This window comes from Columba livia, chromosome 10 (genome assembly GCF_036013475.1).
Source record: "Columba livia isolate bColLiv1 breed racing homer chromosome 10, bColLiv1.pat.W.v2, whole genome shotgun sequence".
Classification (NCBI taxonomy): domain Eukaryota; kingdom Metazoa; phylum Chordata; class Aves; order Columbiformes; family Columbidae; genus Columba; species Columba livia.
The window spans coordinates 9,450,174-9,474,150 of NC_088611.1; the positions used below are offsets into that span (position 1 = coordinate 9,450,174).

At 35.3% G+C, this 23,977-nt stretch overlaps 1 protein-coding gene across 28 annotated transcripts in view; it reads right to left on the reverse strand.

Moving 5' to 3' along the window:
- The window catches only part of ERC2 (ELKS/RAB6-interacting/CAST family member 2), a 439,127-nt gene that overhangs the window by 125,188 nt on the left and 289,962 nt on the right, over window positions 1–23,977 (reverse strand). For 21 of the 28 annotated variants that reach the window (XM_065074542.1, XM_065074533.1, XM_065074531.1 and 18 more), the window contains 2 exons: window positions 8,763–8,910; window positions 7,423–7,542 (listed from right to left, as the gene is read on the reverse strand). In XM_065074542.1, the coding sequence (XP_064930614.1) occupies window positions 7,423–7,542; window positions 8,763–8,910 (268 nt within the window). The remainder of the gene's footprint in view (window positions 1–7,422; window positions 7,543–8,762; window positions 8,911–23,977) is intronic. The other 7 variants (XM_065074530.1, XM_065074536.1, XM_065074534.1 and 4 more) reach the window with 1 other exon arrangement.

Sequence of the window (23,977 nt, forward strand, 5' to 3'; positions counted from 1 at the left end):
AAGTTCTCAATTTTTTTCCTTTTTCTTTTACAACAGGAAATAACTCATTAAAAAGATACTTTCTCATAATAATAATTTTAAACCAGACATGAATAAGAAATTTCAGTAGGTAAACAAGACCTTTGAAATGGCAAATCTCTGGTTAGTAGCACTGGTTTCAGCACATTTAATGTTTGAACAGTTTGATTCAGTTGTAATTTTTGCAATTTCATTACCAAGCCCAGCTCTCATTTGTATCATATACAAAATATAGGCTAAGTTGAAATTACTATATTTCTTCCATTATATGCAATAAAATTTGATAAATAAAACATATATTTAAACACATGGATGGTATATTTGAATATGAACCAAATGGAGATAATGTCACAACACTGTCTTGATATGCTTTACAGAGACAACTTGGCTGTAATTAATTTTTGTTTGACCCTAGATTGTAGAAATGATAAGTTTTAACCATCACAGGAGCAGAAAATGTTGACACCAAATTTTGACAATTTTTTTTTTTTAATAGCTGGTTGCTTAGCCCTGTACTTGAGATCAAGTGTTAAACCATGTTTAGCTTTATTATTATTGGGTACTTTCTAGTACAACTTAAGGTCTGGTTTCAAAAACATCTAATGGAGAAAAAATAAAAACAAACAACACAACACGTTTTGGCATGGGAGTTCACTCGTTTATATAATGAAGATATTAACTATTCTTACCTATTTAATACCCATTTTACCTATTGAGCCAGTCAGATCAAAAGTTTAAAAAGCTGTGTAAAAATACCACCCAAAAGAATTCGGACTCCTGAGCACATAAAGAGGAAAAAGTGATGCCACATCCAGTTATAATTTGAGTCCCTTGACTTTTATAATAAAAATTGTCAGATCTTACTGACAATATGTGAAGAGTGTTGTGTGAGCACTGCCAACATTTTCATTTTTTTCCAACATCACATTGCTTCTGAATTAACCCATTTGATCAGGTAAATGCTATTAGCCACACACACATACACATTCTCTTTTTTACCTTGTGCCATACGGATCCTGCTGCGTTAAGCTATAGGTAGAAGTGGCACCCTGCTGTTTCACCTCTGAACAAGCCTGTCCATATTGGGTTTATATCTAAGATGTTTGTACTTGGCAAAACTGAGAATTACAGATTAAGATTCAAAAATACAGATTCAAAATATGGATTAAAAATTAGAAGAATAAAACCCAGTAATAAGACATGCAGAAATATTGCCTTAGGATTTTTCTAATTAATATAAAAGTATAAACTACAAGGATTTTTAAAATAGTAAGTAAATTTAAGGCCATTGGATACATGGGCTGCTTGTATTGCTATCAATGGGATCTGAACAGACACGTTTAAAATCAGGGATTAATAGCTGTTTTGCTACATTGCCTTATTTTTTTTAAGGCAAAAATAACTGGACTGATTTTCCTAATATGAGAGTTCAATATATGAAGTTATTAGCACATCTATTCTTACCTGCACAAAATAAAACAAGGAGCTCATGTAGCATAACTGTAACAAAAATAAAACTCCTAAAACTTAAGGGTCTCAGACTGCTCCTTTGTTCAATGTTATGTGCTTAAAGCTTGAGCAAGACCAGTATTATGAGTGACAGCAGACAGTACAAACAGAAGAGGAAAAAATATTGCACAGTGGTCAAATCTGTCTGCAGTACCCATGTGAATGGCTTCATAACATAGATTCTATTTACTGTGCAGTAACATTTAGACTCAACAGTACAATAAATCTCTCTCCGAAGCAGATGTGTGAATATAACAATAATGTAGTATTCTGTGCTCCTGTAATATTGCCACTTACGAAATTCAAATTATGCAGAAACATTAACCTAGTTTGACATAAGAAACAGAAGCAATACTGATTCAGAACCAACACAATACCAGGAGAGTGCTGCTGATCACAAGGTCGACAGGTGATGATGTCTACAGACACTGTAAGAAAGCATCACAAGACTTTTTTGCTTCCTCACTTGTTAAACATTAGGGAGCTTAAATGCAATTAGTTAACGCACAGTGTTGCAGAAGAATGTTTTGAGCTGCCAATCACAATCACAACAACTTCTAATCCTATTATTTTTCTTATACAGTAATAGAAACACTTTCAATATCATAAAATGCACAGTGCAATACAGCTGAACTAATCTAACAGGTAAAATATAACTTAGGGTATTTTGTTTGTTCTTGAGTGCTTGATGTCACCACCATAATATCACATGAGCACTATTTCTGATGTACTTAATTAGAACAGTAGATGTAATGTAACATGCTGCCTTCAACTCCACTTTACTCCTTTGAGGCTGAGTTATTCGAAGTATTTGGATGCTAATTAGTAAGAAATCCATTTATGTATTGCATGCAGGAGAAAATATTGCTAGTGCTTAACTTGCTGAGAAACTGGTTACACAGATTTTTTAAATTCCTTAATTGTTTCTCACACTTTTTATTTAATTAGCAATATGTTTATGTGATGAAATATAAAACAGTGAACTAATAGACTAGAGAAGGTTGCCAAACACTAGCTTTGCCTCTGGCCAGTATATTCAGTACACCTGCAGTCTTCAAAATACTGGAAAGGTTTCTAATTTCATGTTTTGAAAAGAAAAATAAAATGCTCTCAAGGAGTCAGAAGACCTTGCCTTTTGGCCAACTCCACTTACATTTTTGGCTCTATATCCCAAAAGTGAAAAGAGGCAACTGGGAAATTTTCTTGCAGTATCCAAGTTCAGCATGAATCAGTAACATAGCAGCGTCTTCTGCTCTTACCCAAATCTCTTGAGATGTTCTAAAAATGGACTTTAAGCTAATTATTTCATGAAGGATTGCATCACTATATGAATTTCTCTAAAAATAGCTGTCTCATAATTCTCAAAAGGAATCTTGGCTGAGGCGATTATAAATATTATGTAATCATTCAGCCAAGACCTCATGGTGATCTTGTTTAATACTGTATTTCTGAAAGGTTTTTTAAGCCTACTACAAAGTTCTATGGCTCTCAAAATACAGCATTTGGTATATGAATCAAAACAATCCCAGTGGTTCTGTTTTGCTGGGAGTGCATTACTATGCTTCCCATTTATTTAAAGATCTAAACAATATATATTTAACTGACAGATCGCAGCTGCTAAATTGTATTTAAATCATGACAATTAAATATACTCATTTCTCATGGGAAGGTATTTGCAACACAGAGGTCAGTATTATCACTACTAATTTTACAGGTGGATACACTGTGATACAAATAATTTTCCTAGGTTATCAAAATATAATGTGAAAAAAACCTGTAGAAGTATGCCAGTACTTGAGATAAAACCAATGCTTTTCTTCCAGCTTAGAAATAACAGGACTTTTACTGAAAATCACATAGTCACAATCCATAAAAAGACTGCTCAACTTACATAAATAATATTTTGGTCTTTAATATATGTACATCTGTAGTTTCATATTCAAAATAAATCACATATGTTCTCATTCCCTTACAAAGGGACTACATTATATTTCTTTAAGATGCTTTTTTTTTTTCTTTTTCAGTGTGAGATATGATGACAAATTACTTCAAAATCAATGTCTTAGTAGTTTACAATATGTTTGATGTTCCCGAAGGCCAGAAAAATTGGAATGGAAAAATTGGAGAAAGGCATTCAACTACCTATTTGGTGCTAGGAGCATTATGTAAGTCAGGAACTACTTAAAAAAAAAAAAAAAAAAGGAAACAAATTGCAATTGACGCTTTTTAAACTTTTTTTTTTTTTAATATATTCTAGTTCTGGTTTAATTCTTTTTGAATTTTAGATTACTATTGGTATGTCCTTTGCCAGTCTGCAGGCCATGGAAATCAGTACATTTTAGTACATTTCATGACTAAAAATATAATTGCTTAATTAAAAATAAAACGATGCAAGTGTCTCTTTGAGTTTGGGGGGTGGGGGGGTTGCACATTTGGGAAGCAAACACGTTCCCTCCAAACTGAGTAATAACAGGCTTTACCATTGTAATGCAAACCACATTCCAACTAAAATACATAAAATAATATCAGGTTTATGACATGGATACACTAACATGAATATTCATGCCTAAACAGGCAGTATACTGTATTTGTTTTATCTTTGCCAGGATGGTGCCTTTTTAGACAATAGCCTAATTCTCTTAAATATTGAAAAGCTCTTGGTACTTTTCTCTCATGAAACTTTTCATGCTCGTTGCCTGTGGCACAACGTTAACGTTTTTTTTCTGAAGCAATGCTAAGGAAGTTTAGGGAGAACAAAACTCAGATACGAAATAAACCAGGGCGCTTCACAAGTCTACAAAGTGATTAGAGAAGTTTTTCACAGGGTAAGTCTGTGGTAAAAGCAGCTACATTTGCATTTAGGCAATTCAATCTCAGTGCAAGTCTGCGATACATTATAGCACAGCGATAGAATCTGTTTTTCTGGCCTTAATCCAATAACAATAAAATTCTACGAATAACCTCAATACTTTGGGTTACTCCACTGAGTTGAACAGAATTGACCTCCTGAACCTTTAAGACATCTACTACAAACTGTGCCCTATCTCTTTAAATATGAAGCAGGGGTTTGATGTCTACAATGACCTCACACGGTAGGAGCCACCACAGCTCTTGTACAGCATTCTGAGTAGCAGTAAATTAATTTACAAATATTATTATGATCCAACGACATAAGCAAGCATAAATGTTACAGTCAGTCCTTTGCATAATACTTTTTCATAGCAGCAGAGGACTTGCCATGCTATAGCAATTCTGAAGCTACCACTTAAATAGAAATAGCAAACCAGCATCCTAGGCTTATCCATTGCAATGATCCATAGTACAGCGTGATTTGAAATTGCTAGAAATTGCTAGAAATACGAAATTGGAGTTCATCAAATACATGACAAAGTCTAGGATGCCACTGAAGGAGACAACAGCAGAAACAGAGACCAACAGAGTTTTCTGAGATAAAAAGAAACTCCCCAAACTGCAAACAAAAGCAAAAAGCAAATCAAACTGTCAGAGATGATGCAGCACAAGGGCTGAAGTTTCACAACAGTTTATGTAGGACAAAGTGATTCACCTATCTATAAAGATCACAAAATAAAACTTGATTGAAATAATATTTTCTATTTCAAATGGTATGGTTCATCTTTACTTAAGGCTAACTTCTAATTACTGCTTCTTCAATAAAATGGCAAGTCTTTAAAAAATAAGATGTTATTGGGAAACACACAGGACATAAGGAGAGCAGATGCAAGGAGCTCAGCTGCAGCATCACCACATGAACTCTGCAATATGAGGAAAATACAACAAGATTATCTAGAGGAACTCTAGGACTTTGCTTCTATATGAGCTTTGCTGACATCTACAACACTGCAGGTAGATTTCCAGGTAAGGTGAAATTATGTTCAGGCAAATTTCTAACTTCAGTTAGCACTCTAAAATAATTATAAATGGTTTCCCAATAGCTTGGCTACATGATTTAAGACATCATCCATATTAACTGCTGCTTTACACTGCAACAACTGCCCTTCTGTTTTGCAGATCTAATGCAATGGTGAAATGAAAGTCTGGTTCTGAAGTGAACACCTTTCAGCAAAATTTGGAGAACATTAAAAGTAGACCAGGAGTTGTAAAAGGAAGACAGAAAAATAAATGAAGTAAACCGACTTTCTTCTGAAACACAGTAGAAAATATTTTTACATACAATAAAGAAATCTCCTAAAACTGATGTACCTGTAATAGCAAGAATTTTGTAGCAACACAGAAAACACATAACAGTATTTTTTATTTTCAGAAAATGCACTGTTTGATGTACAAAACGGGAATGAGACTTCCTCTAGGATACAAATATATCAGAATAAATGTCTGAATTGCAGATGCTAAAGGAGAAAGGGGTTTGTCTGCAACATATTTACCAGCTGATACCTCTTTATGGAACAGGGAAAGCCTACTCTTACTGATGCTCTGCTAACAAGATTATCAGCCATGGTGCTTCATCTGCAGCTGAGTTTTTCCATCACTGACAGAGAGACAGAGAACCTTCATGAGGAGCAACATGAAAAGAAGCAACATGAAAAGGAGCAACATAAAAAGAAACTCCCTGGATTCTTTAAGGTCTGTATTTCTCATCCTTTGCCCTGCTGCCTTGATAAGTTTTCAGCCTCCTGTAGCCATGAGCAGAAGACTTTCTGCTTGATTGGAAAAGTAGATGCACCAAAAATCCATTTGCTATTGTGGATATACATGAAGGGAACACAGATTTTATCATTGCCCAGCAGGTTATTTTGCATCTCGAAGCAAAAATTCCTCCTACAGTATAGGACAGGAGGGGATTTGGGGGCCTAATGTTTAGCATTTTCTAGTGAATCATCTTCTAATATTTCTAAATATCTCTCATGATCACATTAGGCTGGAGAAGTTGGGCTTTCGTTTCTGCTTTCTTTCAGGCATATAACAGCTGTGGAAATGGAGGGTGGGACAAATAAGGCCATAAGAAAAAAAAAAGATGCTACAGCTGATCAGTAACTGAAGTTCCAGTGAGTTAGATTGGGAGACGGCATCTCGAAGAAACTGAGGTACAGGCTGGATATATCACACAGCGTGGAATCCGCCACTTCCCTCACCCAGCACAGTCCCAGCAAGGAAGAGCAGCACTAACAAGCCTTTGTGTCAGATGCACATGTGAAAGCTTTGGGGTTGACAGTGGTTCTCCCCAAAGGGATTAAAGAAGTATGAATGATCTCTACAACCTCTATTATCAGATAATTCTTAAGTGTAATAAAGTGGTGACCTAGTTAAACCACATTCCTGTTCCTGGTGTCTCTTTTTTTTGCGGTGTCTGAGATAACAGGGAGATTATTTTGGCATCAATTTAATCTAGTTAAATAGCTTTACTGAAGATCTTTATCACTATAAATAATGGAGGTATTTGAAGTATTTGGTTACAATTCTAACTCAAGTTATCCAAAACAATGCCTCTCTAGCAATCCTCTTATGCTGTTCCTTCACTCTGAAGAAAGTTATGAGTGTTTTGAACACTTTTCAGCAATAGCTTAAAGGTACAAAAACAAACAAACCCCAAACAAAACAACAACAGCAACAACAACAAAAAAAAAACAGTTTGACCAACTCTCTGATTAACATTTAAAAAATATCCATGGCAGGCATCATGAAAAGTGGTGTTTTCATTTACTCTTCAATAACGAAAGATAAAGGTAAAAAAATATGTCTAAAAGAGAAAATAACTGCCTTCTCTTTTCAAAAGCAAACATCCCTAAAATTGTTTGTAATGGGACACCACCTGCTCTGATGCAATACAGTGCGATGAAGTACTAAAAAGTCATAAAGCACGCCTGCCTATTTAGCATGTAAAATTTGGGCAAAATGTCTCCTGGCCAGCTGACTGACCTGAGACATGCGTGCATCATGGCTGGAACAGAGGTACTTGGCTGGAATGTCTGTGATGAAGTCAACATCACGAGTGGATGATAAGTTCATGCTCAGGGGCTGTTTCCTATTTTTATAGACCTGTGGGAAAAAGCTATAATGATTAGATGCATGAGGTCAGAGCTATCGGGAATTTAGCATAGCAGGAAGGGTTTTCCTAAACTTTCTGTTATTGAGTGCAGAGAGTTCTACCGTATGTAATGCATGATTCAGAATGAAGAATCATAACATTGACTATGCAGTTTGTCCTAAACATTATTAACATGGCATGCTCGTTAGTAAAGTGGCACACTGCCTGACAGCAGCATGGTTACTTTGACAGACTAAGGAGACCAGAATGATTTTGTGTATGGTATTCTCCTCCTCAAGCAACACTCACGGAATTCAGTAACATCACACAAAGGAAGACATCAGATACAACACCTCCAGACATTGTCTGAAAACATCTTTCTCATCTTTTTCACCCATTCTGAAAGAGGAAAGGTGTTTAACAACATACATGACACACAGCACAGGCCTTGTAGTACTCAGGTTATCTGAATATCCTTTCTCCTCTTGCCTACAGTACCTCTTCTGGCTACGATTATCACCTTTTAAAAATCAGGGCAAGCAGCCACTGCACAGTATGCAGAGTTTTAAGCATTTTAATTAGACAGAGAAGAGACCTATGTACTGTGTCTGGTACATGTGTACTGTGCCTAATACGGTTATTTTCATCATTTATAAGAAAGAACATAAATTTAATTGGCTTGTGATAAAATCTGTTTCTAGAATTTGTAAGTACATGTTTTTTTATTAAAACCTCAAATGACTTATGGTGTTGAAGACAGTGATTTTTACTCATTTGAGAATTTATTTTAAGGATAATCATGATTTTCAGATAACCTCTCAGAAAGCCTGAAACCTTCTGAAAATACAATTATTTTACAATAGATAAGGCAATGATTGAACAGAAGAAGGTTAGAAAGAGTCAATAGAATGGATAGATCTCGTTTTATAGCAAAGAACATCTGCTTTCCTCTGTCTCACATAATGAAGAAGGTTGGAAGGTATACGAGAAGGGAAAACAGGAAGTGTATTGGCTGCATATAACATGAGCCAAGCAAACGTGCAGCTAAATACTTAACAACTATAGAGAAGCAATACAGAAACACACTGAACACCTCCTACCTTTCATAACTGCTGTCACATGTCAGGCCTGGCATGAAGACTTTCAAAATGAGGTTAGAATAAAATAGCACAAATGAAAATAATGCCAGTTTTCTGTCGCCATGAAAGCATGAAAATGAATGTCTCCCCACCTGCTGTTTTAACTGATGTACTAATCTGTCCTTCTCTCGTTTAAGAGCCATTACTTCTTCTTGAGTCTTCTTTTTCTTTGAAGCAGACAGCTCAAGCAAGGCAATGTTTGCATCTTTTTCACTAATTGCAGCAAGTAAAGCTTCCTGTCTAATAAAATAAAACAAAAATTGTTATATTCTCATTAAGACAGAACACATACTACATACTACATTTCTTTTAACTGCTAGACCAATCAATTAATTTCTGAAGACTCTTCAAATAACAAACCCTGTCAAGTCCAACCAAATAATGAAATTAACTGATTAGCCAAAAAGGTTATTTTTATAGATTTTTCGTTATTTAACTATTTCATAAAGCATTTATCTCAGTCTATTTTACTACAATATGATATCTAACAATATTTCTGTGAAATGTCTTGCTTTTAAAAATCTTTGATATTTATGTTTTTTAAATTCACTTTCCCGAAATCTAAAATATCTTACATAAATATGTTGTGAATTATTCAAATAAAACAGATTGAATAATGAAAATCAGTGATATAGACAAAATATATTTTTATATGATCCTTCTGATTTGGTACCCTAAACACCTCAGTACAGAAATCTCTGGACATATTCCTCACATTTACTTAAATGTTTTGCTACGGATTTATTGTGTCTCCACAACGCTATAATTCTAGAAATAAAATACATCTAGAAAAGAAGTTCCTTGATCTAATTGTTCATGGGGAAACTTTTCCTTCGGAATCTTGACCCCTTAATCTCTACAAAGCCAACAGAAACTTACAGCACTCAGAAGCATATAGAATTACATAGAAGCTAGCAAGGTCACATTGTAAATAGCTTGTGAGGACATATGACAAAGATACTTTTTACAACATGTAGTTGGAAGCACAGATCTTGCTGTGTGTAATTATTCCTTATACTTTAATATGTTCATGTTGGCAAGTCCATAATCTGTCCCTTATTTTCCTAAATAAAATATTCATCTTCTGGAATTAATTCAATGACAGACTATGACTTATCAGCCAAGAAAAAGCATATTATACTTAATAGCTTTTAGAATAGAATATGTTATGGCCTATGCCTTTTTCCAGAACCATATAAGGTCAATCATTAAAAAATAAACACAGATAAATGAGTCATAAATTAACCTTAGGCTCCAACCACTAATAAACATAAGAATACAGCTCATGAACTTCATACAGTCAAGGTGAGCTAGAAGTTTGGAATTCTCATAGTCCTTTGCTTGCCAGCAAAAATGTCAAGAAAGCTATTTCACTTTTATTTCAAAGTTCCTAATGTATTAATGTAAATATTTATAGGACAATATTTCTGATGGAGTCAAAGAAAAACAACCCATTTATTTTACTCTCGAAGTTATGAGACATGGATCAATTTTAGATAAACAGTTGCATTTTATTCATACACTTAAATAGTCTCATTTATTATTCTGTCTTTTTCATTTTAATCATAGTTAAATGATGTTTAGAAGAGGATGCCATAAGTGTCCAACAGTTTTAATTTAAATGAAAGCTATTAATTATTTTAAATGACAGGTATTAAAGAAAAAATATATCAAAGGGTCACATATCCGTAATGATAATTTGAAATGAGATATAGGTATATTGTTTTCTATAAGCCCGATAATAATGCATAAAACTTGCTGCATAGTAATTTGTAAAAGACTGTCAGTGTTTTCATGTGTTGTGCTCAAATGTAACATCAATTCCATAACATACTCTTTAAAATCTTAACTTTTTAATGCACTGTAATAGAAGAAAACCAGTTTGCTACTGTATTCAACAATTCCTCTCACCTTGCAGAAAGCAGAGGACTTATGCACCATATAAAATCTAAATATTCCCTCTTTTGAGCATCTCTCTCAAACAGAAAGAAAAACGTAACAAAATTCCACCTTTTACATACAGGTCTGTAACTTTCTGTTTTAGAAATGTGTCCTAACCCTAGAAGGTGGTTTTTTTTCAGGGCTGATAACATAAGCTTTCTGATAGAAAGTGTCAGCAACAGGTATTCTGTGACTTTAAAGCCAAAGAAACAATATATTCCATTATTACCTAAAATACTCTTCTTCTAAATTAAATAAGATTAGGTTAGTTCCTCTATAGTTATCTGATAGCAGACTATTAAAATTACAAAGAAAGGCTAGTCAGAAGTTTTGTCAATGTTCCAGTGGTTTGCATCAAGTAACATTTCCTAATTTTTAATTGGCATCATACAACAACTTTGCTGTTATTTTGAACATTACTAAAAAAAAAAAAAGTTTCACAATATTCTTCTGGTTTTTAAGATATGTAGGACAAAGCTATGCCCTGTCTGCAGTTAACACCAGCAGGATTAAATCCTAATCTTTAATTCATTATAATTGCTGTAAAGTAGGTACCTCTGGTAAACATAATTGTACCATAATTATCAGTCTAAATTTATTTAATATCTGAGGATAAACACTGACATAACCATCACAAACCAAACACACTCAGAATGATTATAGCTAAAGAAATCTACACCTCAAATTCCAAAGTTTTGAAATATATTTAGATTATTCTTAAGTTATGTAAGTTGACTCCTTCCCAGTGTGACCCAACACAATATGTCTGCTCATCTAATAGCAAATTTCATGGTAAATACTTGCTATCTACAAGGTTTCTAATGATATATGATGTTATTTAATTATATGTAACACACATCACACCTGTAAAAAGTCAAAACCAGAAGTTTTAAATTGAAAACTACATGAAGGTACACTGAAATTTTACTTCTCCTCCAAAGTTTATATTATTTCACTTCCTCAAAATCAGCAGTGAAAACACAAACCTGACTAGTGAGGAAGAAGAGGCAAAACTACTGAATTATTTGGTATCATTTCAACATTTGATAATGGGATTCACTCACATTCACATTTTTTGTATTGCCAGCCAAAATGATCACATTTTCTTGTGGTCATAACTGCTTAACTGTGCAACACTCTCTAGCCTGACTTTAAAGCAGTAGAGGAGGTAAAACCTTCCGCGGGAGAGGAAAGCCAGTCAACAGGCTTTGAAAAGTCCGCTCTGGACTCTGCAGCCCCAAACCCACAAGATTTTGCAGCCCCTAGCATGCTTTTTCTCAGCTGAGCGTGTTGAGGGATTGTAAACCAGAAATTAGGAGAATACTTTTGCAAAGGAAAGCTAACAAAATCTTTTTTCTCTATTGTCTTGTGGTTCACAAGATAATTCCATGCAGTACACCTCTTCTCCTTTCTTGGGAAAATATGTAACCGCACACTTAATTCCAGGAAATATGATTCATACCAAACACTTCCAGGAAATAATGGTTTGTAGTCACATGAAATAGCTTCTGTTGTATGACTCCATAAGTGCTCCGCTGAGACACTCCAAGATTTGAATCAAACCAACAGCACATACACAAGTTTGAATTGCCTCCCCAGTTCTACTGTCAATATAGTTTTTAATCCTTATCTTTACAGTAAATGTGAGCAGAATTGGAAGGCCTTAAACCTATGAATGTTGAGAGAAAACTGCATGAGAAATAAAGGATGGAGACTTCTACTGAAGTCCTTCCACGGCAATATGGAATGGTGAGTACATCGATACAGCTGGGCAGCTGAATGCAAACTCACACTGCCAGTATTCTTGAAGCCACCTGCATGTGAGTCAGCCTCAGTTCAGAATCTGTGAAGCCTCATTTATCTAAGAGAAAGTGTTTTATCTTGGGCATAGTGCCACACAACATGCTGGTGGCTTCCAGACTGGATCCAGCTCACATACAGGCTCCTCAGCATGCAGGCAGAGCGAGCTTACACCTGTCTGCACAGACACACTCCCAGAGTATGTCGGCATATAATCTGTGTCTATTATCACGGATAATCTGAACAGTAATAGCCTCAAATATATAATCCAGTGGCATTTAACCAGGCATTTGGGTTAACAAGAGTTCAGCAAAGCAGGACTGTATATTCTACCAAATGATGCACATTGGCTGCTTACATCCTTAGTAGTTAACTACTTCAATGCAGAGGGAAGACAAAGAAACCCAACAGGGTTTTTTATTATTTTACAGAGTACAAAGTAAAGATTCAGGCTGTGACAGGGTATCTAAAGAAACTGAAGTGGCCTCCTTTACTTCTACATGGCCTAGAACACTACCAGAGTTACAGATCCTCCACTAAGTCCCTGGGAGACAGAGGCTGAAAATACTTTGCCCATGCTGTTGAGGTATTTGAAGTGATCCAAGCACTGATGAAGCGGCCTGTGGGCACAGACCTGGAGATCTACATTATCATATCCCATTGATTACATAACACACACTGGTTTGCCCACATCTACAAAAGCTGCAGTGCTGCCCTGTCAGCTTACTTCAGGTTTCCAATGAAAGCACCCAATCCGATGAACTGACCCTGCTAAAAAATTAATATCACTATTTTTGCAGGAAACATCTGAAATGAGATTATCTGACAACTAGGCACAAGGGTAATATACCAGCAAAACAGCTGGCAATGATGACTTTCTCACTTACAAACATGAAATAAACTTGATTCAAAAAAGTAAATGGGTGACAAGGGCTTTGTCAAAATCTCTCAGGTGAGCAATACACATCTGCTTTGCTGCTAGAAACTGAAACTCATCATGCGCTTCTTCGCAAGAATTTTTGAAAATCAAGACCTCAACTGACACCAAGAACAACATACAGTCTGATATACTCTCCAGCTAACATGCTTAAGAGTATAAGTGTAATTTATAATTCCTAATTATCTACTGTGTCAGGAAAAAAAAGACTATCCAAATACAGTTCTATAGAGATGTTATCATTATTTGCAGCCCAAATGTCTCCTTATAGTGTAATAAATGATGGTAATAAAATACATTTTAAAATAATTTATTAGAGCACCAAATTAAATTACATTCTTTAACAGTAATATTTATAAAGAGTAATCCTTTTTGCTTTTAGTAGTTTTTCCTCTCTTTTTTTGGCAAACTAATCTGTTATATAAATAACAGGGTAGTGCTTTTAACACCAAGAAAAATCACTCTAACTGTATACAGTAAAATTAGGTAAACTCTCAGACTAATAAAATACATGTTAAATCTAACAGCATTTGCTCCACACTGGTAATTATTCTGTACATTTTCCTTTGACATACATAAAGTAGTTCCCAGGATTTCCAATGTATACATCATCCACCATAATATAGTCGCTCATTACAAGGAGGAGAGGGAGAACATTTTCCCGGAAAAAGCAAAACTCATGTAATAAAACTTCTCCTGCCCGGGCAAAGCCTGACTGCATTCTACCCCACAGCAACCTGCTACCTCAAGTTAGTCACCTTAATACAAAGACAGTGAATATAACAGTCTCTTAATGGACAACACTTGCAACTGTGAGACCAGGGCTTAAGGTACTAACGATTCTAGCAAGGAAACTTGCACAAATATCCTTGTATACTTAACATCACTTCATATCAAAAAAAAAAAAAAAACAAAAGAAAAGACAAAAGGAACAGTCCCTTCCTAATGGCCAGGAATTAATTTATTTACACAAGTGGTATTCCACCCAAAACTATTCAGGATTCTACTCTGTTTAATGTTTTCATTAAGTAAATGAATGACGGTCTAGAAAATCTATTTATTACATTTCAATGAGACTTAAGACTGGGAGGATCTTCAAGAGCCATGAAGACAAGAATAAAAATGTCTTGACAAACCAAAGACACCATCTATAAAACTAAAACTAAAGAGGAACTCCATACTAATGATCTGTTGTGTATAAGGCAAACATCATACTGCGAAATACAAACAGAAATACATGATGAGACAGAAGTGATTTTGTTCATCTACATGACTTCAGGAAGATCTTAGCTGAAATACTGAAGCCAGTTCGGATATGATTCTCCATCAAAAACTTGGAGATGGTTCAGGGGAGAGCAACAAAAGCACTCAGAGAAATGACTGACAAGAAAATACTGGAAAAACAAACCTACAATAAATGGTCTATGAGTGGCAACACGATAATCAGAAGATTAAATGTTATATCAAATTTAAATAGAACATTTTTTCCATATCAATTGCACACAGAACAAGTAGTAATATGCATAAGCTGCAGGAGAGAAAAAGTTGTAGTTTTTTCCTCCTTATATCTAACCAAGGTCTAAGGATAATGGCAGGTAAGTATGAATAGCAGTTGAGTACTGGAAGAAATTGCTGGGGAAAGAGGGTCACCATCCGTGGAAGTATTTATTTTTTAAAAATTTTGGCAAATGTCTGTTAGAAATGACCTGGGTATAGTTGATCTTGCCCAAAGACATGACCTTTCCAGTAACCATAACCTAACCAGTAACATCAATTATTTGATGTTTTGAAGCTGATTTACTCTGTCTCATTCCAGACAGTAGTCCTTGGAGTTAACATCATGTTTTATCTGCTTCCATCATATGCTTGCTAGCCTTCCTACAAACTTTTACATTTAACTTTCTACATCTATAGTAAGAAAGAACGATATGAAACTTGAGAATGATCAAGTTTCTGTGAAAATTTCCATGACAGCCATTGCAGACAAGAATGACTTTATACTGTGTAGGCCATTCCTGGGTGATAGAGAAACATGGAGGTGCCTTTCCTTGGAGGTTCTATCAACTATTATAATAGACAGGACTTTTAGACAAACAAAAAGTATAAAGTCATATAAATCTTTTCAAAAAGTCAATGGAAGTAGTGTTAAAGAATAATTTGAATTAAAGAAAAATACCACACATAGCATTAGAGAAAGCAGATGACATCAAAGCAACTCAATTACAAATGTAACCTAACACCTGAAAAATGCTATCTTACACATCTCTAGCAATACAGACACAGAGTATGCATTTGTGAAAACGTCTGTCTTGGAATGAAAAAGATTACTTAATATGAAAAGGAAGCCTTAGCATACTAGAAGGGAAGATAAGATAATGCAAGAAGAAATAAATCCATGAAAGACTCTGTTGAATGCCAAACTGAAAAAGTATATTGTATACAGTATTTTATCAAACTGCAGCCTAAACAAATGTCAAATGGAATAATTTCTTTAACAAATATGGGCAACAACTGAGAAAAAAGGGTTGTTCACTAGCATATATTTAGTCAAGATTAACTATGGATAAAAAAAATGTACTAAGAACAGATTTAATAACCTTAAACTGTCATTCAGCTTGGAGGAGGTATTCAAGATACAGCTAATAAAACACAAAAAATGGTTCTAACCACCCACAAAAAAATCTCAGTAGTATAAAACACTGAAGGATGACCACTAAGATAAATGCTTTCTTTTGAGAGCTGCCTTGCAGTTAACCTTCTTAAAGAGTCTCCCAGAAACCTCTAGTCATAATACATTGCATTGCCACTTATCACAGTCAATTTAGAAGTGAGCTCTGTAAACACTCCTGCTTTACTCCCCACCTCTGTTAGTCTAAGACTAATTGTCTGAGCTTTAATAGAAGAACTCATGACAACTTTTTGGGAGGTGGGGTGAGTTCCTAGAAACAGTCCAATTGTAATCTAACAGAATTCCAAGATTAAGATTTATAGCACAAGATCTTCTAACAAGAACTTTACTGCCGTTACTACTTAAGCCATTCTCAACAAAATACAGAAATGCAACTTAAAAAGTCATCATTAAAGTTAAATCAAGTCAGAAATGTTTCAACTAATGATATACAGTAGAGTACTCAGCCAGCTTCTCACATGCTAACCGTACTGAAGGAGGAAAAAACCAGTTCAATCAACTTTTTCCCTTTAATTGTTGTTTTCTTTCCCTCATGACCCCCAGTATTCAACCTTAAGTTCAGTAGGAGGTGACTAGAGATAGACGGTGATGAGAGATCCTGTTTGAAACAGCTTCTCTCTGTCACTCCTAAAGCAAATAAATGGTTTGTTAAAACACGCTGTTAATCCATTATGGATGTGCATGCATCTCAGAAAATAAACTTCAGAGTATTGTTTGTATTTAAAAGCTTTTTCTTTAAAAACAAGATATACGGATATCGAGTATGAAATTTAAAATCAATATATTCAACAACAGAATTGTAAGTCTAATCTAGTTGTTTGATACCAACACGTAAATTCATTTTAGACGATTATCTTAAAATTGTGTGTCTCAGGCTGACAGAAGATTTGCCTCCCCAAATACATGACTAAATATACTTTACAAAACCATGTTTATAGCTTATGTCTTTAAAATGAACAATTATTTTGTGCTGTTTTCAAAGAACAAGCCCTTCTGAAACACTTCCAGAAGAAAAATTGGCATGAAATAGCACCTCAGGTTGGCCTGGTTCCCTTACAGGAAGCACAGAGAACTACTGACAGCCCAGAGGCCAACCACACCAGGAAGCAGAGAGGATTGCTCTGTGGACTATGGGACAGAGGGACCGGTGCCCTGCTCTTCCACACCTCAGTCCACCAATCCAACCCACCAAGCACTTTTCCTCTTATTATCTGAGTAACAAACCCTGAATTTACCATCTGATCAAGACTACTGCTAGAAGCAGGTGTGAGGCGGAGATATTGAAGTTCGCACCATGTGAGACAGACAAGTAGTCTCCGTATTACACCTGTATTAGATGTATATTTTCATTAGGCTAGAATCAAGGAGAAACAGGAAGAAACAGCTGTCCCTGATGTGAAATTTCAGAGTAAATGGAAAGAAGGATAACAGAGGATTTGATTTTGAATAATCACAGAGGAGTTTCTTGTAAAAGCAGTTTTCTTATCCATTTGTCCTTTTCCTCCAGTTTACTTCCCCAGAGACAGAGTTCTGCATCTCTTCCATTTGTTTCATTATTCCCATAATCACAGCTCTGCTTACATTCCCCAGTAACAGTAACTGCATTGGTTTTAGATTTGCAATTTTAAATTATTCCTTTTTTTCTCTCTTTAACAGCAATTTGGTATGTACATATAGGTCATTTGTTAAGCAAACAAAAAACATCCAGTATGAAGGTACAAGTTCAGAGAGAAATTTTAAAAGGCAAAGAAGGAAGAACTTCATGTTCTCTTGAGGCTAATTTTCAAGTAAGAAGTAGGCACTCAACTGCTCTTTGACTTCTCTGAACTTTTTCAAGCCCTACAACATTACATTTCTGATGTCTCAATGATTTATATTTTAGAAATGACAGATAAGTAAAACAGACCACCTCAGAAAAGACATATTCATCTGTGAAAGCAATTACATCATAGTTTCATAGATCATGCTTCAATAACCACTGTGTTATCATTTATTCAAATGGGCAGCATTGCTCACACATGGGAAGATATCATAAGCTTCAGACTGTGTGACTGAGAAACAAAATCATTCACAGTGCTGCAAAACACAGCTGAAGTCAGAGGATGACAATTATTTCTTGGTTTTCTAGCTTTTTACTAAAAGTAACTTCCATTGTTCATTTGGCTTTGCATGATTCTCCATAGGAATGCAACCAACACATAGATAAAATACCTCTGCCTGGTTTATGCCACACCACAATATGGTGCAGAGATGGGAACTGCTGAGAACATGAACGATGGCATCTGAACACATGGGATTGTGTTACAGCAGAACATAGCACTGCACAGGGTCCACCTAAGTTAAACAGGAAAACAAAACTACAGGTAATCTGTCACTGTCTGCCTCCCTATCCTTCAACACCGCTTTCTGTGTTTATAGAAGACAAAGATAAAAGTACTTTGCAAGATGAATGGCTTGATCTCTAGAATATAGTTCTTGGTAATGTTTTTGAACTGCCAAATAAATGTTTAAGCTTGGAAAGAAGTTACTATTAACAGTTACTATTGTTCCAGTGAACTTGCAGAGAATTCAAAATATCTTAGTCAAAGACATATAAAACTGAGATGCAGGGACAGAATATTAAAAAACCATACACTTTTGTTAATTGCATTCTGTTCTTAATTTGAAGTGTATTTCAAATGGCCATTTATTACAAAGTAGATGCTTACGCAAAAGAATGAGCAGGGCTTTCTTTCAACGTTAAATAAATGCTGATGAGTAAAATCATCCTTTTGGCAAAGAGATAATACAAATAAAAAGATACTAAAATCTATTTCCTTCCTTTCTATTGGAAATTTAAGAAAAATATTGGTCTGATTTTGAAAGAGGTAACTTAAGGTGCTCCTTCTAAGATACATAAAGTTACAAACAGCTGTCCTTTGAATAACATACATAATAAAACTCATAAAATCCAATGTAGATCACACTGAACTTTAAAGTATAACACAAAATCATTAGCTCCACTTTGAAACAGCATATAGAAATCAATATGACTATATATTAGAATTTCCGCCTCAAGCTTTACAGTATATTAGAAGGCAATTTCAAGAAAGAAAATCGCCTGAATACATACGATTAACAAAATGCAATCTCTTGGCAGTGCATAATTCATATTTGATAACTGATCTGAGAGCATAGTTTAAATGCTCACTTACTAAATAGGGTGTCAGACAGATTATGTAAACCAGTGTCATATAATTTCCACTAGCTGCAAATATATGTCAAAGTACATTTTTGTATGTTAAACTTGAACCAAGACGCTCCTTAGAATTTTGCACACACACACCCCCCAAATAAGCTGACAGTTTTAATATTTTAATTTTTCTAATCTCGATCTGTGAAGTCAGAATCATCACTACCATTATTAACATTATGACATCCATTACTTATTGCTACACTGTGACTATGTGCTAAAACCATTACATCACATAATTTGATGGATATAGGAAAGTCTAGTAATTATTACAACTCAATATTTTTTATTTTTTAAAACTAGATTTTTTTTTTTGTTAAATTTACCTAGTTTATAAGGTATTGTTAGGTACAGAATAAACTTAAATATACTGCTCTGGACATACAGTTTCTGAGCATTTCCCTACATTGGGAACCACTGGATATGTATTTATGATCAATCTACAGAAAACCATCTATTAACACTACTAATTACTGGTGTAACCATTAAAAAATATAGTTAAGCATCTGAGTAAAGAAGATAATTAAGATATTTGCTCTCAAACCAACAGTCACCCTTTCTTTAGGTGTGGGATGTCTAAAGACCTAAGTGCCTAAAGCGATTTTGTCAGAGAACATTCATTCAAACCCTGCCGCCATCATTTTACCTCAGTAAAAACAAACAAACAACCTTCAATTTTAATAAAATACTGCACGCCCAATACACAGCATATGAAGATAATGACTATAAAACAGAATAGTGTCAGTAAACACAGTGAAACCTAGAGCAGGGCCAAGATATTTTATAAGGAAGGAGACAGGGAATTAGTCAACACCACAGATATTTCTCTAACTAGTAACTGAAAAGAATGGGAACAAAAGAGATATGATATCACAGGATGCCATTTAATTACATGACTTCCCTGCTAATGAAGCTATTCACAAGCATTGCCAGGAGCATGAAGAGCATCATATGATTCAACTTTGCATAAAGAAGTTTGCTCATTGATCTTCTTTGGAGAGTTAACTGTTTCAAAATTTGTTGCAGACTAAGGAAGCATTTTTTAAAAAGCATATGTACAGGCTCGAAGCTCTAAGATAATACAAAGTGACTCAGTGAACAGTTCATACTGATGTTCTCAAAGCAGATGGAACAGACATAAGGTATATCACTGAACTGTCTCAAAGAGAAGGTACAGTGCTCAACCAGACAGATGTCTGAAGGCAATAATGGGAAGTTCAGATCGGATATCAGGAAAAATTTCTTCACATAAATGGTTGTGAAGCACTGGAACAGGCTGCCCAGGGAAGTGGTGGGATCACCATCCCTGGAGGTTGTTTAAAAGACATATAGATCAGGTTCTTAGGGACATGGTTTAGTGCTAGAGTTAGGTTATTGTTGGACTCGATTATCTGGAGAGTCTCTTCCAACCTAAATGATTCTATGATTACAATGGGAAAATAAAAGCACACATTAGGAACATCACGCAGAATACAAATAATTTCAACTTTCAAATTTATTTTTCAAATATGAATTTCAACAGTGAAGACAAACTTTATTACTCCACCTTGAATCTCAAGATAAAAAAAAAAAGTAATGCAGGTCTCAACACTGAAAACTGGACAGTACTCAGTTCAGGTCAGGTTTCCCCACAGACAGTCCTACAAGAGGTGTGTTTGTCAAGAACATGTAAATGAATAAAGATTGCTAAATTTCTACAGTTGCTATGGTACTGTCCAAACATATCAATTTCTTCCAAAACCTCAGGCACAGACTGTAAGTGTAACAAAAATCAATAGTGCTGTTGGGAAAATAAAAAAGAGCTAATTCAAACAAAAAATGTTTGCTTAGAATCAGATAGAGGACACTTCCTAGGGCCTCTGCATGTCAATGGTTGATTTGATTATTTTTTTTCTTAAACTACAAACAAAATTGTACACTTCTTATAACTTTAGATGAGCTCTAGAATCCAAGACAACAGAAAAATGTTTCTAAGCAGGATTTTGAACATTACCTGAATCAACAGCACATCTGGAAAGAATCGTGACAGAAAGAGCCTAAGAATTAGTTGCTATGGAAAATGCACTTTTAAATTGCTATCCGGGTGGCCTTGTGACTCATACAAATAGTACGATCCATTTTAAGATGAGCTGCCACTAGCAGGAGGAATGCTAATCGAAGTAAGTGCTATTGCTATGAGAAATGAAACAACAGCTCTTAATTTCTGCAATGAGCAGAAATTCTGTACAGGTGGTAGGAAGTAACAGCACCGCAGCTGCTCAAAGAAGCCAGAACTAACCAAAACAAAGTCTTGATATAAAAGTAGGTGTAGGATCTTTTTCCTGTTGCACAAAAGGGAACTAGTTAATTAGTACAACTCAGCCCTGCAGGTAGTTAATGCTGTTGAATGCAAGACAAAAGAAAACACACAATCTCAAGATACAAAGATTTGCAGTATTCCACAAATTGTTTTCAACCATATAAGAACCATGTTAGCTGGCTAGAACAATATTTCCCCAAATAAGAAAATAACACAAACACTTGTCCAAAAGATGCTGAGAAAGAGAATACAACGTTATCCTTTCCAGAATAAAAGATTAAACAAAATCAAAAATTCAGGTCAGTATCAGGTGCTAAGAAAGTTTATCTATGCCTGCCTTAATTCTTAAAAAAAAAAAAAAAAGAAACATACATAGGCTATTAATGTATTCATTACAAAAACCTTTGATTTAACAATAGAAACCAATGCTTTGGTTAATAAAGAACTGATAGATTTCAAAAGTAGGAAACACTTTGTAAAAATCTAATAAACACAATGTTTAAAACATTAAAAACTAGACTCAAATATTTAAAACTAGATTCAAGTATAAAAAAACCTGGCAAAGACATAATTGTTTTGGCTGTTCTGCTCGTTTTAAAGCTATACTATGTAAATACTGTTCATGATTCCGTAGTTAAGGGTGACTTAAGCTTATCCTTAAGGCAGAGAGTCATGTTATTTAAGTACAAAAGAACAAAGTATATTTCTCCCCAAATTATTTCCATGCTTCTGAACATTAGTGGAAGTTACTTTGTAATGAACAATTACTAACAGCTACAACTGTTTGGGAAGAATAGAGTGCATATGATGTTTATAAAGGCTGACATATTCAGTTCACATTTACAGGAAGCAGACTGGCTTGAAGCAACAGAGCTGAAGAATGAGGAACTTAACATATCAGTACTGCCTACCTAAGTGAAAAGTAAATCAGTGTAGTATGTGGGAACATAATTTCACATATGCAGACAATACCTCCAAAATTAATGTTTTTTTGTATTTTCTAAGAATTCACTGTCTCAGCTACACATATAATAAATTATTTTTTCTACTCTTAAAGTCTGTAAGGCACATGTACATTATAATAAAAGGAGGAACTACTATAAATATTCCTTCAGTTTTTTAAACAGGTAGAATAACCATTACTGGTAATAATCAAATCCTATGCTGTTAGCTAGCGAATTTTAGTTGGGCCTGAAATGCTGAATGGGTAATAATCTTTCCACCTGAATGTAATCTACATCACTAGTTGCCAAACTTTTAGTAGCTGAAAATCTCTTAGGGAGTAATGTCCCATTGAATAATCTACCTTGACATCCTTCTCATTCACAATCCTGGGCTGTTGCCACCTGCACCTTCCTTCTTAGCCGATACTGCTGCCACTTGCACTTAAACTCAGTACCAATGGTTCTTCTGCATCCTGCAGTTGTGCCAGCATTGTCACAAAGCCAGGAGCTGGCTAGCCTGAAATCTCTGCCTCATGTACCCCAGCATCTGCAGTCCCACCAGCTGATACACAGACAATTGATGGAAAAAACAGACAAACCTACCTGGCAGAGTTTATCTGTGCAGTTTATTATGTGTAGTACCTCATCACTAGGTTTATGTCACTATCTGCTAACAGAACAGCAGGTAGTCATAGTACAGTCAACTGAATAAATCAGATCACAGAATCACAGAATGTTAGGCATTGGAAGGGATCTCAAAAGATCATCTAGTCCAATCGCCCTGCTGGAGCAGGAACACCCAGATGAGGCTACAGGATGTAGCCCAGAATGTGTCCAGGTGGGTTTTGAATGCCTCCAGAGGAGGACACTCCACAACCTCCCTGAGCAGCCTTTTCCAGTGTTGTTACCTTCACTGAGAAGAGGCTTCTCATATTTAAGTGGAACTTCTTGTGTTCCAGTTTATACACATTACCCTTTGTCTTACCATTGGTTGTCACCAAGAAGAGCCTGGCTCCATCCACCTGACACTTACCGTTTATATATTTATAAACATTAATGATGTCACCCCTCAGTCTCTTCTTCTCCAAGCTATAGAGACCCAGCTCCCTCAGTCTTTCCTCATAAGGGAGATGCTCCACTCCCTTCATCATCTTCATTGCCCTGTGCTGGACTCTCTCCAGCAGTTCCCTGTCCTTCTTGAACTGAGAGGCCCAGAGCTGGACACAATATTCCAGATGTGGTCTCACCAGGGCAGAGTAGAGGGGGAGGAGAATCACCATCAATATCAGCTGAAAATGTCTCCCAAAGTTCAATGCTGTACGTAAAATCACCCAATTCTCTGAGCTGAGAACTGGACAGAACCCCACTGTGCATCCACCTCCCTTCAGGAAACTGGTTAAATTCCTCAAAGGACCAAAGCATATGTTTGTATTGTTGAGAGGGGCTGTTACTTTCAAGTAACAGA